Source organism: Rhyacophila brunnea, unplaced genomic scaffold (genome assembly GCF_057557595.1).
Source record: "Rhyacophila brunnea isolate RB1 unplaced genomic scaffold, BYU_Rbru_1.0 scaffold_10, whole genome shotgun sequence".
NCBI lineage: Eukaryota > Metazoa > Arthropoda > Insecta > Trichoptera > Rhyacophilidae > Rhyacophila > Rhyacophila brunnea.
Genome location: NW_028232752.1, coordinates 11843516 through 11863087, shown reverse-complemented (window position 1 = coordinate 11863087; position 19572 = coordinate 11843516). Strand labels below are relative to the sequence as shown.

Sequence of the window (19572 nt, the reverse complement as noted above, 5' to 3'; positions counted from 1 at the left end):
TATAAATACTGTATAAAAAGATAGGGCGGCATTTTGGCGCTGCCTAGGGGCGGCATTTTATCTAGGGACGTCACTGATTTCAGTAGGTTTTATGTAGAACCTTTATTGGTAACAGTTAATACGATAAACGTCCACATACACTACTAGCCCATTGCAGACAATCGGCGTCAATTGGGCACCACTCTTACAGGATGCATTACATCGTCAGGACAAAATCAATCCAATTTAATCCCAATACAAAGGTAACAATACATATTATTTATATTTAGTTTATATAATATTAAAAATGATTATTTGAAACATCACAACAATTGCCTAATATTTGTGTTTTTGTGAAGAAGAAGAGAGAAGAAAAAGAAGAATTTGTAGTGCTTGCACTTATTTTGTTTTTTTCAGAAGCCACTGGGACATAACCTATAAGTATTCCAGATCAGACATCATTAGGTTCGGCTGGAATACCAAATACAGTGAAATATGCAAAATAGGTAAATGGAAGGATTAATAATAACAAGATAAAAAGAACTTTTTATATACCACGTTTTTAAATTTTCCGTTGAATCGTATTATAAACTTGACAATTTTATGTACTTATTAATAAATACTTTTTTTTTGTACTTGATAGAAATACTAAATAAATGATATAGAATACTGAAATGTCATTTTGACATTTCATATTGATTTCCATAGTAACGCACGTATATATTAATAATTTAGTTGCAAGGACCCCTTAGCAACCAATAATAATGTTGTACCTTTAACGATTTTTTCCGAAACATACAAAACAGAATAAACTGAAAATGAATCCAATTCTGGTTAAAGAAGCCAAAAGTATTAAAAGAATGCATTGTCGTCGTGTTCTGATATATTCTAAAAGTTTCAAATTTCTAGCTAGTCGGGAAGTTAGTTAAAAATCTTCAATCTTCCAATACAAATCTTGGACAAACAAGAAAAAATTTGTACCGGACAAACAAGAATACGAGCTAATAAAAACTTGGTAAAAATAAGTGACATAGTATTAATACTGTAGTGTACCTTGTAAAGAGGATTGGAAAGCATCGATCTACACAGTATAACATAATAATTATGGTACCTTTGACCATTGATACACTTGACCGTGAAAGGGCTGGAAAATGGATACACCTATACGAATAATATACTATCATAAGTCATATTAAATTACATTACATTATTTCCTAGATACCTACCTATAGCTTTCACTTCATTAAATATAGCCCCTAGGTTGAGTAACATACTGACACGGATGAGTTGGTAACCAAATACATGCGGCGGACCGCATAGCTGCTGGTGAGCGTCCATCTTAAAGTTCACACGGCACACGTATCGTGTTCCCTACATCCTGTGTTATTTCTGAATATAGAGTGGGACATGTGTGTGTGAATCAAAGATCTAAGTATATACATTATTATTATCTGCTAAATGTAACCTTAAAATTATACGTAAGTGAGTCTTGAAATTTAAAATTGTGAAAAGACTGACGTTTAAAGATGTCTAATAGTATCGAAATCACTAGTAGCGAGGGCATTTTTATACTAATACTTGTTACTAATCCAGCGTATTTACACGTGGCGAGTGGTAAACAAGCCTTAATATGCAGCCGATGTAAATGCACACATGCAATGTTTATTATATTTAAAATAATCTTTTTTTGTGTATTACACCTAAACTAAATGTATTTATAAATGTAAGTACCTATCACTTACGTGTTGGGTTAACTCAGTGGTTTTTAACCTTGTTGGAGGTACTGACCCCCATTAGTTTCATATGCGCATTCACCGAATTCTTCTTAATTGGAAAAATAAAATATGATTTTTTTCAAATTCAAAACATAGGTATATATTTTACTTGTGCAAAAAAATGAACCGTGCGTCAACATCACTGTGTTCAAAGGTGTGTCTTGAGCTCCGCCGAACCCCTGAGACTGACTCACCGAACCCCTGGGGTTCGATCGAACCCGGTTAAGAACCACTGGGTTAACTATTTAATGTAATGATGTCTACTTCGAGTGCAAGCATAGGGTTTGTTAATTTATGTTTTAGGATATTGTTTACTTTATAGTCTTTCATTAAAAGAAATGGTTTTTTATGGCACGAAAATCGGTGTTGCCAATTTGACGGACTCGTCCCGATGGCGCGATTATAACATCATTTTTGCAAGCAAAAAGATTTATTAGGTAGGAGGCTCATAGATTAATAAAATTGGTTAAAGCATATTGGCGAGATACCAGTGGATATGTGGGTTCAAATCCCGTCGAGCATCGTATTTTTGTCAAATTGGGTAGGTGAGGTGTTTTCAACTTATGTGTATTCAATATATGGAATGTTACATTCTCAAATCTTGGAAATTATTCGTTGAATAAAAGAAATGGTTTATTAAAAATATTTATTTTATAAATTAATGAAGGAACAAAATATCTACATAGCATTACAAAGTATATAATTATTGAGATGACAATACATTTATTAGGTATAAAATAACATATGATTATCGCTTTTATTACTTCAATATTTTACCACAAACTTTTGATATTTCGCTTAACATTAGTTTTTAAAAAGTCTCTAATCATTATATTTGATAATTAAACTGAAATTTAAAAAAATATTTAGCTTCATTGACAGAAATATTAAATTACCTACCCAATCTTAAAAAAAAACTAATATGTTGTTTGTTTGATCTGTCCCATTAATAGCATGGGACATATAGATGGGTAAAGTGCACAGTTATTTTATGTCCAGAACAAAACACATCACCTTATTTCATTATAATACCTTTGCAATTCAATAATATTATCGCCATTTGAGAAGATATTTTCACATTAACAAGCAAATCGACTGCTTAATCTACAAACCGGCTAACTCCATTTGGGCAAATTGTTCAGGAATGAGAAAAAACTTAATAATTCAACTATCGAGCGGAATTTAACAATTCCAAAAATACACTTGAATTTGTTTTATAAATAAGCTGCTCTATGAATTAATACACTATTTTAGCTTCCCTTTTATGTATAAAAAATAATATATAAAAAAAGAATGTAGTTGTTCCATTTACGATATTGGAAATTTGTCACCTGCAGTTGGCTGTTTTGTGTGAAGAACGATAAGGCATTTTTTATAGGTTAAGCAGTTTGAAATTTTGTGTGACCATAGAAAACATGCTTTATAAAAAAATGCCATCAAAATCTCATTTTCGGTTAAAACTGCAGTTAATTGGTTTGCAGAACACATTGACTGCTGCCTAGATAATTACTTTTTAATTATCACATTTAAATAGCATGCTAATTATATCGAATGAACACCTAATCGTTACGCGCTAGACGCGTCTTTAGCGTCAAATGTGCAGTCGAAATGCAAATAAAATTTAGAAACTATAAAAAATCATTTAAATTTTGTATTTTGAAAATTTTCCGCTCATCTTAAAACATATATTGTATATTAAGTAGGTGATATGCGTTAATAATAAACAAAACTAATTGTAAACTAGTAAACGGTTAAAAATATCCCTAATTTTACTATTAAAAGGGATTAAATCTATAGCTATTATAGTCTAAGGATGCAATGTATTCAAAATGGGTAATAAGCCACAACTTTATATTTGATATTTTATTCGTTTGGATACACCTTTGACTCTATTGGATAGGTTCAAACTAAAAAAATATTAAGCATACATCTTGACACATGCCGAGTTTTATTAAACAACTTTTTTATGTAAAGAGATACCTCAAAATGAGATATTCATTGATACTGTGGCATAAAATTATATGAATATATAAATAATACTAAAAATAGAATAATATTGGTACGTTGTACTATGATGTCATTTATTTTGTAGCAGTGATTTTATAATATAATCAAATAAAAGGAATACACAATATATATATAATATATATATATGCTCAATTAAATTTAATGCTGAGATAATATTACCGTGAATCCTCAATTATTTTACGTTTTTGAAGGGACTTATAAAAAACAACTTAGATAGCGGGAAAATGTATTTAGGAAATATTGTTTAATTTTAATTATTCAAATTAGTTTGGTGAATATTTTTGCTTGTTTATATAAAACTCTTTTAATATTATGTATTTAAATACTAATCATAATAATATATTGCATAAAAAAATACATGGGGGATTAATATAAGTCGATAATTTAGGTATTTAGAATTAAGAACGGATTATATATATATATATATTACGCCGAATGTGCGAAATTGACTATTATATGAAATGGGAAAAATTTTGCCTAAATCATGAAAAATGCAAGCCCGTTGACTTATTCATGAATTAGGCAAAATATCTGCCAAGTGCGTGAATTTGGCAATAATTTTTCTGCCTAGTTCATGCATTGGACATATTAGATAGTAGCGCTACGCTGGTGTTTTTTGCAACTAAACCAAATGTGTCAAATGCTCATGCATTGTTCAAAATAGATGTTCGCGCTCCGGTGGTGTTTTTTGCAACTAATCAATCTAACCAAATGTGTCAAATGTCATTGATTATATAAAAATATACCAATCAATAACTACAATGACGTTGATATCCATTAACTATGCCCAAAAAAAATCTAGAACTATAATAATATGATAACGGAAGAATGTTATTAAAAGGTGTTTTCGCGATTTGATTCGTGCTTGGGTATCAATCGTGCAATGGTCGATTGTTTGTTTGTGATAGTATGATTTGATAGTTTGTTGAAACTTGTTAGCTAACCCCAAAATGGGCATTCAGTTGAATTCAGAATAACAAAACCTAACCTAACCTAACCTAATAACAATAATATTATATTATGTCCAATTATAACTAATAAAACCATCCGTATTAAATTTACTTTTTCTGTCATGTTGACAGTTTAAGAATTCCATACCTTGACGAATTCACGCACTCGGCAGATAATTTACCTAATTCATGAATAAGGCAATGGGCTTGACTATTACATGAATCAGGCAGAATTTTGCTCATTTCATCTAAAAGTCAATTTCGCACATTCGGCGTAACGTATATATATGTATAAATATATGTGCTAGAACAACAATAATTCAAGGTCATCCGATATAATATATCATATAGATATATATATCATAATAGAATATGCACATAAAACACAAATAAATTATCATTATCGAATTATATTAAGGGCATGTCAAACTTCAAATTACAATTACTCCATAACATGATTAAAGAGACTTATCAACATTTGGCAGTAACTATACCAATAGATACACAATAATAGTAATGATAATAACAATAAAAGAGTGAAAAAAAAATAACAGTGCAAAAGATATAAGTACTTTACATAATAATAAATATAAATTAATTTTCATAAAACTTTTTATAACCTTGGTTTCCTCTAGTCCCATACTTCGAGACTTTCAATGAATGCTTATCCGTAGTCTCAGGTACTCAGTTGAGCGGCACTCGCCTTTTTTATCAGTCATGCAACGACTAATCTCAGCCACTGTTTTTAAAGCAGAGGGTTTCCAGGGTCCAAATATCTCGAAACCCAGGGGTAATTAAAAAACATATTATAAATTAATCTGAAAGTAATTTTTTTTTGACAATACCGAAAATCGTGTAACGCCATTTTTATGAAAAGTCTATAACTACTGAATTTAATCTATAACAATGATAGGAATCCCAATAAGTTTTTTTTTATCAATATGGCAAAGATGTGGTGGCGTCACAAGGTTACATTGTAGGGATGGAATAATGTATACGCATGCTGTGGCTCTTAAGGCATCGCATGTGAGTCAGTCATCTGTAAAGTCTACCTCAGCCGCTTACTTCATAGAAACCAAAAAGCGTAAAGAAGACGAGGCTCTTCTGAAGTCAAGTTATGTTATTTTATGCGTTCTGGATTTGAAACCTTTAGACTGCTAGGGTTCCCAACCGAGAGGTCGTGACCCACATGAGGGTGGCAATGTATTTTAACTGGAAAAATATTGACTGTGATGCAAAATTAAATGTGAATAATAAATGTGAAATATAGACTGTTCGCGGATTGAATAACTTATGTATTCATGTATCTGAAATGCGCATGGCAATTATTTATGTTTCCGAAACCGAAATTCGTGACTCGGTAAGTTGTCACTGATTAAACTAGTCAACTGAAACATTTTCACAATAATTGAGAGAAAAATAAATAAACACTAATTAAATCCACCGGGGTTTGGAACCGTATTTTTTTTCGTTTCGGTTTTTGTTCCGATTCAAGTAAAAAAATATATGTCGGTTCGGTTCCGGTTTTCGATAAGAAAAAAAAACGGTTTTCCGGTTTTCGGTTCAAATCCGTGTAATTAATTTTTAAATGTTTTTATTTGCATTAAAAATGATTTTTTTACAATAATTTAGACCATTTTATAGTATTGGTATGATAGCCCGGCGCCATCCTCCGAAACCAATGGTTATGCTGCACCGCACGGCTGTAGCCATATTTTTTTTTTTTAAATATTATAAATTATCAGAATTATGTCGAAGTGCGTCACGATAACTGAAGTGGTAAGTAAGATAATGTTGACACGTATGTTTGAATATTCACTGAATCAAAAAAACCGATTCGGTTCGATTTCGGTTTTCGGTTAAAAAATAGTCGGTAACCGGTAAAAATGATAAAAATTAGTATATAAGAGACTACAAAATAAAATAATGAATGTTGGATAGTCGACAAACGGAGACTAATTAAATATGATTTATATTCCTTCCATAAGAAAAAAATATTTAATTTTTTACAAAAAGTTGTACAAATACCTACCTAAATATAAATATTATATACATAATATTAAAAATGCACATTTTCTTCGGTTTTTTTAATAATATTTTTACCAATAATATTTATCAATCGATGGGCAATCGGAAACGACGAAATTCATGCTTAAGTGACGGATCACATTGTATAAAAAATAACAGGCAGCTAGCTGATATTCTTGAAGAATGAGCATTATAATTAATTTAAATTGAATATATGGGTCCTTAGGTTTTATGTGTCACACATAATAATATTATAGCACTGACCTCATCAGGTGGTGGAATAAGCAGTGTTGCAAACCTCTGATTTTGATCGATTTACAATCATTTTACAATGCTTCAGACCATTGTAGCGAGAGGATGCGTCATCTGATCCGAGACATTTTGGCGTCAATGTGTGCGCAGAAAACCGAACTAAGTAGGTATTATAGTAATAATACTCAAAAACTCAATTGCTTATAATTTTTGAACTTTATTAAAACTCTTATAACTATTTTTTCAATGTTTTCCTGCTCGAACTACTCGAAAAACTGTTCGGCACGTCAGACAGTCAATAAATAATATTTGGGAAATTTTGGCATGTGTATGTAAGAAGGTTTGCTATCCCTGATATAAGATATGAAAGCTACTGAGATAGGGAGCTCGAGGCTCGGTGATACTGAGTGACTGTTACACGATCGAGATAAAAGAGGAGTGATATATTCATTCAATCGCAATAGCCTAATTATTGCAACTCTCACGATTGAATAATACTGATACGGAATATTCCATACCTTCGGTGAGAAATGCGTTTTAACATAGTACATATTATTGAGATAAAAGTTCTTATTTGCAATTCGTGTGAAATGTGTATGCTAAAAATGTATGTAAGTACTAAACTACTGAGTAAGCACTAATCGATAACGCTGACGGCCTGTGAAAAATGTATATAAAAATAATTAAATAATATTTCCGCGATCGATTCGTATGTCACCAATTTTGCTGACAATGCTTGTTCTCACAGGGCACGTTGATCGTCACAAATATAATGTTTTTTTCGCCATCTTACAAAATCTATATAAGATCTGCAATTATGGGAGGGTTAGCGACTTAACAAAGTTTGAGAATCATTGAAAACAGTAACAAAAATTGTTCTCAGACTAGTTGATATTCGTTGTTTATAAAAAAATCATGGTAATAGATTAATTATAATTATTCAATAATGTTTAAATACATGCAAATAGATGTTATTGCTTTACTGGAGATCGATAATTTATTTATCAATAGTGAGCTAGATTTGTTAAGCGTAACATTGAAAACAATTTTAGGTAAGTCGCCTCAGGAAAATCGATTATGTGATGACATGACCCAAATATTATGCAGTACGTACCTACATAATTATCTAGTGACACAGTTAGATAAAAATAATGTTTGACTAACCTATACTTATACTATTTAGTGTATTGTTATATAAACCCTACGTCATAAAAATAACAATAAGTATTTTTATCTAAAAATACATATAAAGTATGTTAACACGATACTTACAATATTGTATTACACCTATCTTCATTATGAAACCTTCAACACATATGCTATTTTTGACACACATATTATACAATATTATTATAAAGACTTATATAAATGAGGAGTCTAGAAGCAAAAACGGCATTTTCCATTTTTGAAAATATATTTCCATATTTCTCTTTTATATGAATATTTTTTTATAAAAAATATATTATAAAATATTATAAGTACATTAATCGTATACAAACAACATATTATTACAACCTCTTTATTAGCTCGTATTCTTGTTTGACCGGTGGTTGTTTGTCCATTACAAATCTTGCAATCGATTTTTAACTAACTTCCCGACTAGCTTGACATTTGAAACTTTTAGAATATATCAGAACACGATGCCAATGCATTATTTTAATTCTTTTAGCCATCTTTAAGTAGAATTGAATTCATTTTCAGTTAATTCTGTTTTGTATGGAAAGTTATTTCAGAAAAATCCGTAAAAGTAAAAGACTATTATTGGTTGCTAAGGGGATGGTCCTTGCAACTAAATTATTAATATATACGTGCGTTACTATGGAAATCAAAATGAAATGTCAAAATGACATTTCAGTATTATATATTTGTTTGTTTTATATTTACTTCATATCAAGTACAAGTTTGAGCAAATTGAGCGTAATAATTCAACAGAAAATTTAAAAACGTTGTATATAAAAAGTTCTTTTTATCTTGAAATTATTTTAAAAACAGTTTATTCATACATTATACAATATATTAGAAAGATATAAGACATTTTCAAAGACTCGCCAATTTACGAAAAATTTAAACTACCGTTTTTGTTTCTAAGCCCCACAAATATGTAAGCAAGTTCTGAGGTAAAAGGTGCTGGTGATTGCAATCCTAAAATTTTTGGATCAGTGTTCTGGATCCTGATCCCGAAATCTTAGGATTCATAAAAATCATGTGTTTTTCGGTGGCTATTTTTTAAGTAATTTATTTTATTGTTATGCATATACCAGAGAAGAGATTGTGTAAATAATTATGTAAAAATAATTAGGTAGATACCAAATAAATAATATACCTATATATTTAATTCAAGACATAAAACTAATATAAAGATAGAAAATATCATTCATTAGAAGGATATTTGGGTAATATATTTTATGATTATTACGTCATAATTCATTCAATATAAATATTGGGTATTATTTTTTAACTGTTGAATTTTTGGTTGTGGTCAAATGATACCTACTTATTGAAAGAATTAGATACTTGTGTGCCACTGTTATATGGCAAAACTGGTCTTGGGTTTATTATATAAATGTAAAAAATTAGTGGTTCAGTCATCAGAATAATTTGAGTTATTTCCTATATTGATGACTCAGTATTAAACAGTAAAAACTCAAAAAACGTAGTTTTGAGATAAAAATGTTTTAATATTTTGAATATATTACAATACACAAGCCTTGACAAGTTTTAAAAGGACACATGTCAGAATTTATCTATTCTAAATTGAAACGCAAGGTCAATCGCTAGTTTTAAATGGAAACAATTCGAAATGGATCTTTACAAAGCTGGTTTTGTTTAAAAGTTTGTAAAATTTCATACGGGTTTTTTGGCTCTCAAGGTATCTAAATTATTTTTTTCGAATTGTTTCTGTACAAAACCGAAAAGAGCTTATTTTTACGAGTATTTTGATACCAATATCGCGAAATGTCGAATTTTTGACTTGTTACCGATCAATACATCGATATATCCGGTTACATGTAAATTGTACGTAAAAAATTTCACCGTTGCACAGTTCGTCGTGAGATTTATATCAGAAAGAGATAACCGTATACTATACGGTCTCCCATTTTATTAGATTCAATAAGAACATTAATTCAATTTCCGTAGCTGATTTTGGCAAAATTTATGAATTCAAGAATGAAAACCTAACCTAATCTAAACTATCTAACTTAACAAATAATCCATCATATCGGTTATTTTCAAAATTTGTTTGCTGCTGGCTTCCTGTAAAGTGTAAACCGACAACAACCGTGTTTTATTTAGACATGAATTTCATGTCAGTAATATACGACCCAAAGAGGTTGGACGGTCTTTAATATACGGCCATATACCTATCTCCGAAACAACATTTCACGGTGAAGTGTGTAGGCGAACTGCATACGTACAAGTTTCTGGACACGATGTATCCGTACAGTGGCGTACCCAGGGGGGGGGGGGGGGGCAAGGGGCCCTGGCACCCCCCAAAATTATCAGAATGATTTTAAAACAGTGAAATTGAAAGCCGATAAACTATACTTTTGGGCTTAGACAAATAAAAACACGGCAAAAAAATGATTTGTAATTCTCCAGCACCCTTTTTAGAAACATTTCTTAGATTTTAATTTCTAACACAAAAATTTCGAAACACTAATGTCAGGTTTTTTTAGAAACCCAATCCCTAATGGAACTGTCAAAAAATTCTCGGTGTCCACCCGAATTCCAGAGTGGTATAGGTAATGGCTGAGGAGGGCTGACAGGGCTCCAGCCTGGGGGCCCGGCATGTCGGGTTGACCAGATAAGTGAGATAAACACACATCATACATTAGCTTTAATAGTAAAAAAAGTCGCCTGCGGCGCTATTATACTTTATGGCCATGAACATTTTCAATTATATAATTGTGCAATATATTTTTTGATTATTATGTGTCGATACTCGGCAGCTCCATTATTAAAGTAAATATATTAAAAATCGACAATAATTCACTGTATGAGTACCCTTAATTTGAACTAAAACACAATTTGAAAAACGTTAATGTAGTGTTTCACACTGCCTTTAATCTTCGCGGTAGGTAGGGGGCCCGCCAAATATCCTATCCTGAGGGCCCGTTTCAGGATGTGGGGACCATGGTGTAGGTATACTGAGTGCAACAGACAAAAGGCCGATAAACGAGAAATTAGGCTGTGAAGAAGAAAAAGATCCTATGGGACTAATTTACATTATCCTCCTTGCCCCCCCCCCCCAATATTAAATCCTGGGTGCGCCACTGTATCCGTTGTATAATATTATAGAAAATCCATAATATATTATTATATGTACTTTATTTACTCTGTCTGGAACGCTAATAGCGAAAAAGATACACAATAATTCCATTATTTTGACATGGGTAAGTAAAATATAAGTATGTTAGTACATAACATAATTCGTTAGTTACGTTCTATGTTTATTTTATTATGTATGTCGTAATACGTTAAGATGTATTTTTTTACGAAATATTTGATTTTACACATAGCGTGTAAGTAACCACGCTAAAGAAATGTGTAAAAAACCAATACCATGCTCTGATAAAAACCAGTTTGATACATGTGTAATAAATATGTAGGAATTTATGTGAAAGAGTGCATCAAAGTATAGGTACCTTATAATTGGTGGTTTTATTATATATTTTTACGTATGTAATTATATTAATTAAAGATATATAAAATATTATTTTATTACTTAATATAAATTTCAATAATAACAATGTAACTTATATGAAATGTAATAATAAATTAGTATCCACTTATCTGTTATAAATATTAGTACTTTTTAAAATATTTATTCCGATTTATAATGTAATTGTTTATTTATTTTATAAATTTTTCTTTTACTAAAATGTTTGACTATATTATTTTATTACAATGCACCTATATGTAGCTACTTTTTTCACAAAACTACACTGATTACAATAATTAGGTACTTTCGATTTTCTCTATTTTCATAATATTATGTATAACACTTTAAATTTATGATTTTCTTACAAATAAATACTACTTAAATATAAATAAAATGAATTTATAGGTTAGAAAATGTAAAAAAAGCTGTTATCAGTTTAGTAGTATAAATTAATAATATTATTTATGCATAAAGATTAAAATACAAAAATAAAAATGTTTATAGTATTCGTAATAACTTCAATGTTTTTCTCTGAAATAAACTTACCGTATTCTCAATAAACACGACCGGACTCATCAATCGATCTTCATTGATCTCCATTTTCTTCGATTTTTTCTTAGATTATCACTTCTAACAATGCAGAGTATTTAAAAAAAAGTTTGAATGACTGCAACTTTATTACACATTTAAAACTATTCACACTTATTTCATTGTAATCACTTTAGATTTGTTTTTTAACTAATTCCACAGTAACATATTAATTTTACGCTGTCAACTGTCAAAATATAAACGTGAGAATGAAGTGACTCGAGTAAACATTTTGTGTAATTAAAGATAACACTAGTGCTAATAAAACATCACAGATGTCAGGGTATAGCAGGATTATTTTATCTACAAAATAAGAAAATAATATTATAACAAACATGAACGAATTATTATTGAAGTACGTAAATATTATTATGAATATAATAATAATCTTACATAATATATAATATTATGTATCCGATAAAAGTAGTCATCAAATTTAAAAATTACAAATTATCTAGAAACAAATACGTAGTTGCTTAATTTTTATTTTAATAGATGTCGCATAAGGTTACAGTTTTACTTGGGTATTTAGAAAGTTTTCCGGAAGCAAGAGTATTAGAATTTGTAATAAATTTTTTCATGCACAACTAATAGTGAACTAGCCAAACTAATAGTGACACGGCTGTGCCTCTACTATCAGTACGTCGACTGCCCCACCAGATGTTCTTTGCGTTTACGTCGCCTCCAAGCAACAGCCTGTGACCCTTTGAAGTGTTCATGAACCTGCTCATGCCGGCCAGCGATTCATCACATCTGATAGAAAGTATCCATGCGACGACGGAAGTGACCAGGACGTCTTACATTTACTCCAAGATTATCAAATCTTTAGCAAGGAGCGGCACAACCTGAACTTTTTATTACAGATGGCAGATGCGGACATTCGAGATCTTCCGGGGACCATGGCAAACGAGGCCGGAGAGATGCACTTTTTAATTTCTGTATTAATGTAATAAAAAGAATAAAAATAATAAATGGTGACATGTAATGATGATTCATGCCTTTCAGATCCAGTGACTGCAGTCATATAAGATAGGATAAGTATATGTTCAGAATATCAGTTCTATGCGACATTTCTTTTACCACGGCAAAAAACTCGGCTACAAATCGCAGTCCTCAGTTCCCAATGAATACGACAAAATATTCATCAGAATCACCACTGCCTTGCGCCACAAAGAATTTTCCAGGGTTTTTCCAAGGCGGTTTCATAGGCCCAGGCCGAATTCAAATTAGCAATACCCGATGTGGGTAGAAGGATAGTTTTCAATAAGGCATATTCTCTCAGCCGGCACAATTTTCATTTGACTAGCATCAGGTAGAGTAGTTTGCGTGCCAAAGTCCTTAAGAAACCTCGATAGTAAATGCGAGGTATCCATTAAGGCATCTTGAAAAAAATAGTGAACTAGCCAATGAAACGTCACTGAAAATGAGTACCCAAATAAAATAAAAGGTACACCCCTATTCAATGAAATTTGTGATAGAATGGCAACACTAGGAAATGAAATCCTATATTCATGTTTTAAATCGTAATTCAACTAAAATACAATTTAACGTGACTATCTTTTACCGGACTGGTTTTTAAACTTTTTACAATCGCGGAGCCCGTTGAATCTAAATATTATGTTTTCACTACACCCTAAAAATACCATATAAAGTATAGTATAGTCAGTGACGTCCCTAGACAAAATGCCGCCCCTGGGCAACGCCATAATGCCACCTCATTTTTTAATACAATATTTTTTATCACCCGTGCTCGTGTCGTTTCTAGTCACCAAGGACGTCAAAGGGCAACAGAAGTAAACTAGACACCGTGGACTCGATAAAAAATTAAAGTCCTTTAAACCTTTTGTGTTAATTAATATATTTTTTTCGAACCAGTGAGTTGAATTATTTAAAGGAAAGATATTTTCGTTAAGTTATTTATATATATACCAAATGATTCTTCTCTGTTTGCCGCCCTTCAAGTAACTGCCGCCCCCAAGCGATGGTCAATCTGCCTACCCCCACGGGACGTCACTGAGTATAGTATAGTATAGCATGAGTACTGCCACATAGTTTCTCTAATCTTGGGACTAATTCACTTTCTTTTTTCATTTTTTTTGTCGACTTCACGGAATCAATTCTTAAAAATTGTTTTATTATCTTACCTTCCTTAATTTTCCACCCCAAAAAAATGGCTGACATTTTATGAATATGGGGTGCAACTGCACCTGCCCTCATTTTTACCATATTTTAAATATATAATATGAACTTCTTCACTTTATCTTCGTAAAAAATATATCTGAAACTAGTTGGTAGTTGCTTTATTTTAATAGGTAATAAAATCAATTTTATATTGTGAGACAGAGTATTATAAGCATGGCCCTCACATCCTGAACCGAGCTCCCAGACTAGGATGTTGGGCGGGCCCCCTACCTATCATTAAAGCTAAAGGCAGTGTGACGCACTACAGTAGCGTTTTCCATGGTGTACGCGGTAAAATTAGGGTGTATTTTTAGCGATATTAAGTTTTTCTAATATGTACATCTATTTGAATTATTGAGTTGTCGAGTATCGGTACACAGTTACAAATTGCACCGTACAATAAAGTATTTTAATTATTAATAACAATTTAACGAAAATAGGCGACTTTTTTTACTATAAGAGTAAATTTGTGGTCTGTGTTTATCTCACTTATCGGTCGACTCATCACGCCGGGCCCTTCCTGAGCCCGGGCCCTTAGGCTAGAAGAGCCCTGTCAGCCACCTCCTTGTGGGGGCCATGATTATAAGTCAGAAAAAGGTGATACAATGGGATGTATCATTGTTAGTTATCGTATATCAACGCGTTGAATTAAGATTGTCTGGAATTATGTACTTATTAACTTTTTCAAACAGCCTGCTGCGCACTGTTTGAGTACCACTGTTTTACCGTATAAATCTATAAAAAGAAACCCTTTACAAATATAAGAGCTATTTGGATCAAATAAAAGAAAAAGCCACGGTAATAAAAACTATCCTAAGTTTTTATTGAAGAAAACCAAAATTTTATTTAGTCCAACTGTAAATCCACTTAAAAGCTCTTCTCGTAAATCCCATTAGATTACTTTTGGCTGACTCTGGTGAGACATTAATCTGTTTAACGTCTTGAGTGATTAAAAAGGTATATGGGCATTTACTATTGTAACCTGAGTATTTTATAGGTCACAAAATATATTATAACCAATAGAAAAAATCTTTTTTGAAAGAAGTAAGACACCCCGCAGCAATCGAACCTACGTCTCATTATCATTATCTCTATTATTAGCTCAGGATTTTTAAATTATAAATGCGGCTTTACATAGAGCAACTCCAAAGTTCGTAAAATGATCGTATCTATCAAGTATGATAGAAGTAAGTGACAGCGAAAGACTGCGAACCGAGAAGAGTGGAAGGAGGCAGACGGGGCTTGATCCAACAGTCGATCGACCACTGCTGTGGGTCTATTCTATACTTATCGACCGCTAAAGTGATAAAATAATAGATATTATCAAACTTAGGGTAGGTATTAGCACATATCGTAACAATAACAATAAGTTGGTTGTAATACTTGTAATTGTTGCAATAACTGCTATGTTTTAACAGCAGCAAGAAAGGTGCTGTTAAAATGTAGTGCTTATTGCAACAATTACAACCAACGTATTGTAATTGTTGCAATAAGTGCTAATACTTTGATACAAACCTACCCCAAGTTTGAAAATATTTATCACTTTATCACTTTAGCGGTCGATAAGTACAGAATAGACCCACTGATAATGATATTATGTAGTACCTATGTACGTCCACACTTATATCTTAAAGTTAACCCTAGTTTCTAATTAAAAAGAAATTTACAAGTTTGAAAATCTTTATTTTCTTTTGTCTGGTAAATAGTTACAAATAAGAATTACTTTTTTCTCGTCCGAGAATCTATTATATAACCTGTCGCCACCATTCTTTCATTAAACAATATTAAGCCAAAGCTAAGTCTTTAAATCCTTTTGCTCCGGAATTTATCCTCTCATGAAGTGTGCCGCGCACGCCCATGGCCGTGTCAACTAAGTTTCTCAATTATAAATTATTACATTGAACCACGTTATTTTTTGTCTTTTATTCCTAACTTCCGTGAAAAATAAATTACACAATATGTCAGACAAACAGCGACAGGAAACTCATTATTTATATAATTCGATTAAGATGGAACTATACGTATTTTTAATAAATAAGTATTTATAAAAAAAGCTTATTTTATATGAAATGCATTATTAAAATGTAAGCTTAAATATTTCAAAAATAATTACTACTCTTTCTTTCTTCTTTTGACCATGTCCAATCATGATAGGATCATATATGCCTCCACAGGGTGGAGGTTTGTATTAAAAGATTTAATTTTTTACGAGAACTGGATGTCAACCACTTGCCCAACCTATTAGGTCCATACTCTGACTCATGCACAAATTGAAAAACTTGTACTTACCAAATCCAGGATTTGAACCTGGGACCCTCGACACTATAGACCGGCGCTTAAGCCACGCGGCCATCTACTCACTCACTCATTATACTCATTATTTCAGGGTATAGAAATTTATATTAATACTTTTTTCTGACAGTTATTTTGACAATTATTTTCAACAACAATGAAATATTATGTAATATACAAGGATGTTGAATAAAACCTTATTCAATAGAGATGTAGTCTAGTGTATGAAATCGTATCAAACAAGGGTGTCTGGTTTACTGATTAAGTTAGCTACAAGTCAATCGGGATTTTTTTAAATGCGCCATGCTCACAAACGACTAAAAAAAACATTACTTGCTACCATTCTAAAATTCTGAATGAAGTGTTTATTTATTAATAAACCATTTCCTTTATTCAAATGAATAATTCACAAGATTTTGAGAATGTAACATTCCACATACCTATTGAACATATATAACTTGAATAAAAGAAAAATGGTTTATTAAAAATTGTTAGCAAGTTCAAGTAGACGTTATAATTAAATAATTACAAGATAAAAAGAACTTTTTATATACCACGTTTTTAAATTTTCTGATGAATATATATATATATATATATATATATATATATATACTTGACAATTCTATGTATTAATAAATATTTCTTTATATACTTGATAGAAATACTGAATAAATATAGAATACTGAAATGACATTTCATATTGATTTACATAGTAACGCACGTATATATTAATAATTTAGTTGCTAGGACTGGATACACAAGAAAAAAAAAATGACAAACAAGAATATGAGCTAATAAAAAGTGGTAAAATATTTGGCGAGCCGGGCGTCGGTTAGTAATTAACGTAATTAATATTTCTTGATTTAATACACAAAAATCGATTGTCAATAATAACGCAATTTGATAAGCATTTCATGTATGACCTATTAGTTTAAATTCTCTTCATTAGATAGGAGGCTCGTAGAATAATTGATTAATGCACAGATTGGCGCGACACCAATAGTTATACGGGTTCAAACCCGTCGAGTTTCGTATTTTTTTCAAATATATTTGTTTCCAGTGGATATATATCTGAGGTGTTTTCAAGTTATGTATGTTAATTTAGTTTATTAGTTTGAATGGTAAGTTTAATCTTTAATCTATTGGGTTATTTTTTGCATCATAATTTTTAGTGTGTTAACAAGAAAATTATTATTTGTGGGAAAACAAAAGTTGGAAATAAGTAACCATATTTTTTCGTATTTCTTCAGCAAAAACGCCGAGCAAATGGAATTATTCTTGATTGCGCTTTTGTGGACTCTATGAAGGTGGGTTGAAGATTTAGATATTGGTGAGGGACAGCAGAAGCAGGGGTGTGTCCAGGCACTGACCTTTGGCGTTAAGCTGATCCAGACTGCTGGCTCTTGGGTCGCACTTTTGACTCCCAGATCCTCCACGCACACACTTATAGCTGATTATTATGTATAGAACTCTCATTTTCACATGAATTAAGAGGAATTTTCTTTATATGGATGATGACACTTAGTGGATAATAAATGTATGATGACGCGGGGCGATCTTTATGCAATAAGGTTGAACCGTGTCACTTGTTAGTCACGCTGTATGGAGTTCATAAAGGAGACTCGTGACTTGAATTACGTTTCACGACGGTCAAACTGTAATAAAGTCTTGACGCGATCGTGGTCTTGCTGTAACTAATTGTTTATCAATTGCGGTCGACTGATGACCCGTAACTGAGTTGCGCCTAGATTTGCGACAATAGTTTTGATTATAGGTAAAAGGGAACTATTGGGATGAGGGTGACCATAATTGGCGCGACCAAGTCTAAATAAAGATTAAATAAATAAATTAAGATATCTAAATAAAACTTCAGAAGTTTTTTGTTTCAATGTCTTGTTATTGGAAATTAAAAAAAGCTCTTTCTTTCGTTTCTTCGGTAACTTGGTAAATCATGACGGAGACTGGCTATATTATTTGTTCGCATTATCCATGAATGGTCGAGGAATACATGAATTTGTGCATGAGTATATATCCACCTAAAGAATTGATCGGTTATGCTGATTTGGTCTCCACGGAGGCTTACTTCGAGGCATTTTTCAGATTCACCGCATCATAGACGATTTTTTTTTTAATTATTTAGAATTACAACTATTAGAATCCTATAGCTCAGAAATCTATCTGTAGAGATTTCTGAATATTTTTTTCTATTTTTTATTTATTTTATTACGTTATTTTATACCTACTAATATTTATCAATACCTGAAGTGCAAACAATATTTTTTTTAGAAATTTCCGTATAAAAAGAGTATATTATTTTATCGGTTAGAACTACGCATTAAATAATAATCCTTTGTTACGCTATAACTGGCCGTCCGTAAAGAAAAAAATAATAACATAATGATTAATTAAAATTGTAAAGAAAATTTCGAAGGCTTTAATAATTCTTTTATTTTTAGTTTTCTGTTTATTTATTACCTACAGTTGAAAGCATTGCTGTAGAAAAATAAATTTTGACGATGTTTCTTCTTGTGAAAAGATTTTTCAAACGTGCGAAAAATAAAAACCGTCTATTTTTTCTTTGACCAGCGAATTATAAGAAGTGAAAAAATATCTTCTTTTAATGAAATTTTAAGTTATCCCAACTATAAAAGAAGTACTGTAGTAAGTAAAGAAAATATTAAAAATATTTTTCACGTTTTTACTTTTAGTATAACATCTCTATGGTCTCATTGAAAAGGGAAACTACGTTAAAACATAAAATGTTTCCCTATGGCTTTTAAAAAAAATAATTAAGAAATACCTAATCAAACTACTACGATTCTCGAATTATGAATAT

The 19572-nt window shown here is 31.3% G+C and overlaps 1 protein-coding gene across 1 annotated transcript in view; it reads right to left on the bottom strand.

Moving 5' to 3' along the window:
- The window catches only part of LOC147078891 (leucine-rich melanocyte differentiation-associated protein-like), a 92919-nt gene extending 80440 nt beyond the window's left edge, over window positions 1-12479 (bottom strand). The window contains exon 1 of the mRNA XM_085951295.1: window positions 12222-12479. Coding sequence (XP_085807421.1) covers window positions 12222-12275 — 54 coding nt within the window. The 5' untranslated portion in view covers window positions 12276-12479. The remainder of the gene's footprint in view (window positions 1-12221) is intronic.
- Between the last annotated feature and the right edge of the window lie 7093 nt (window positions 12480-19572).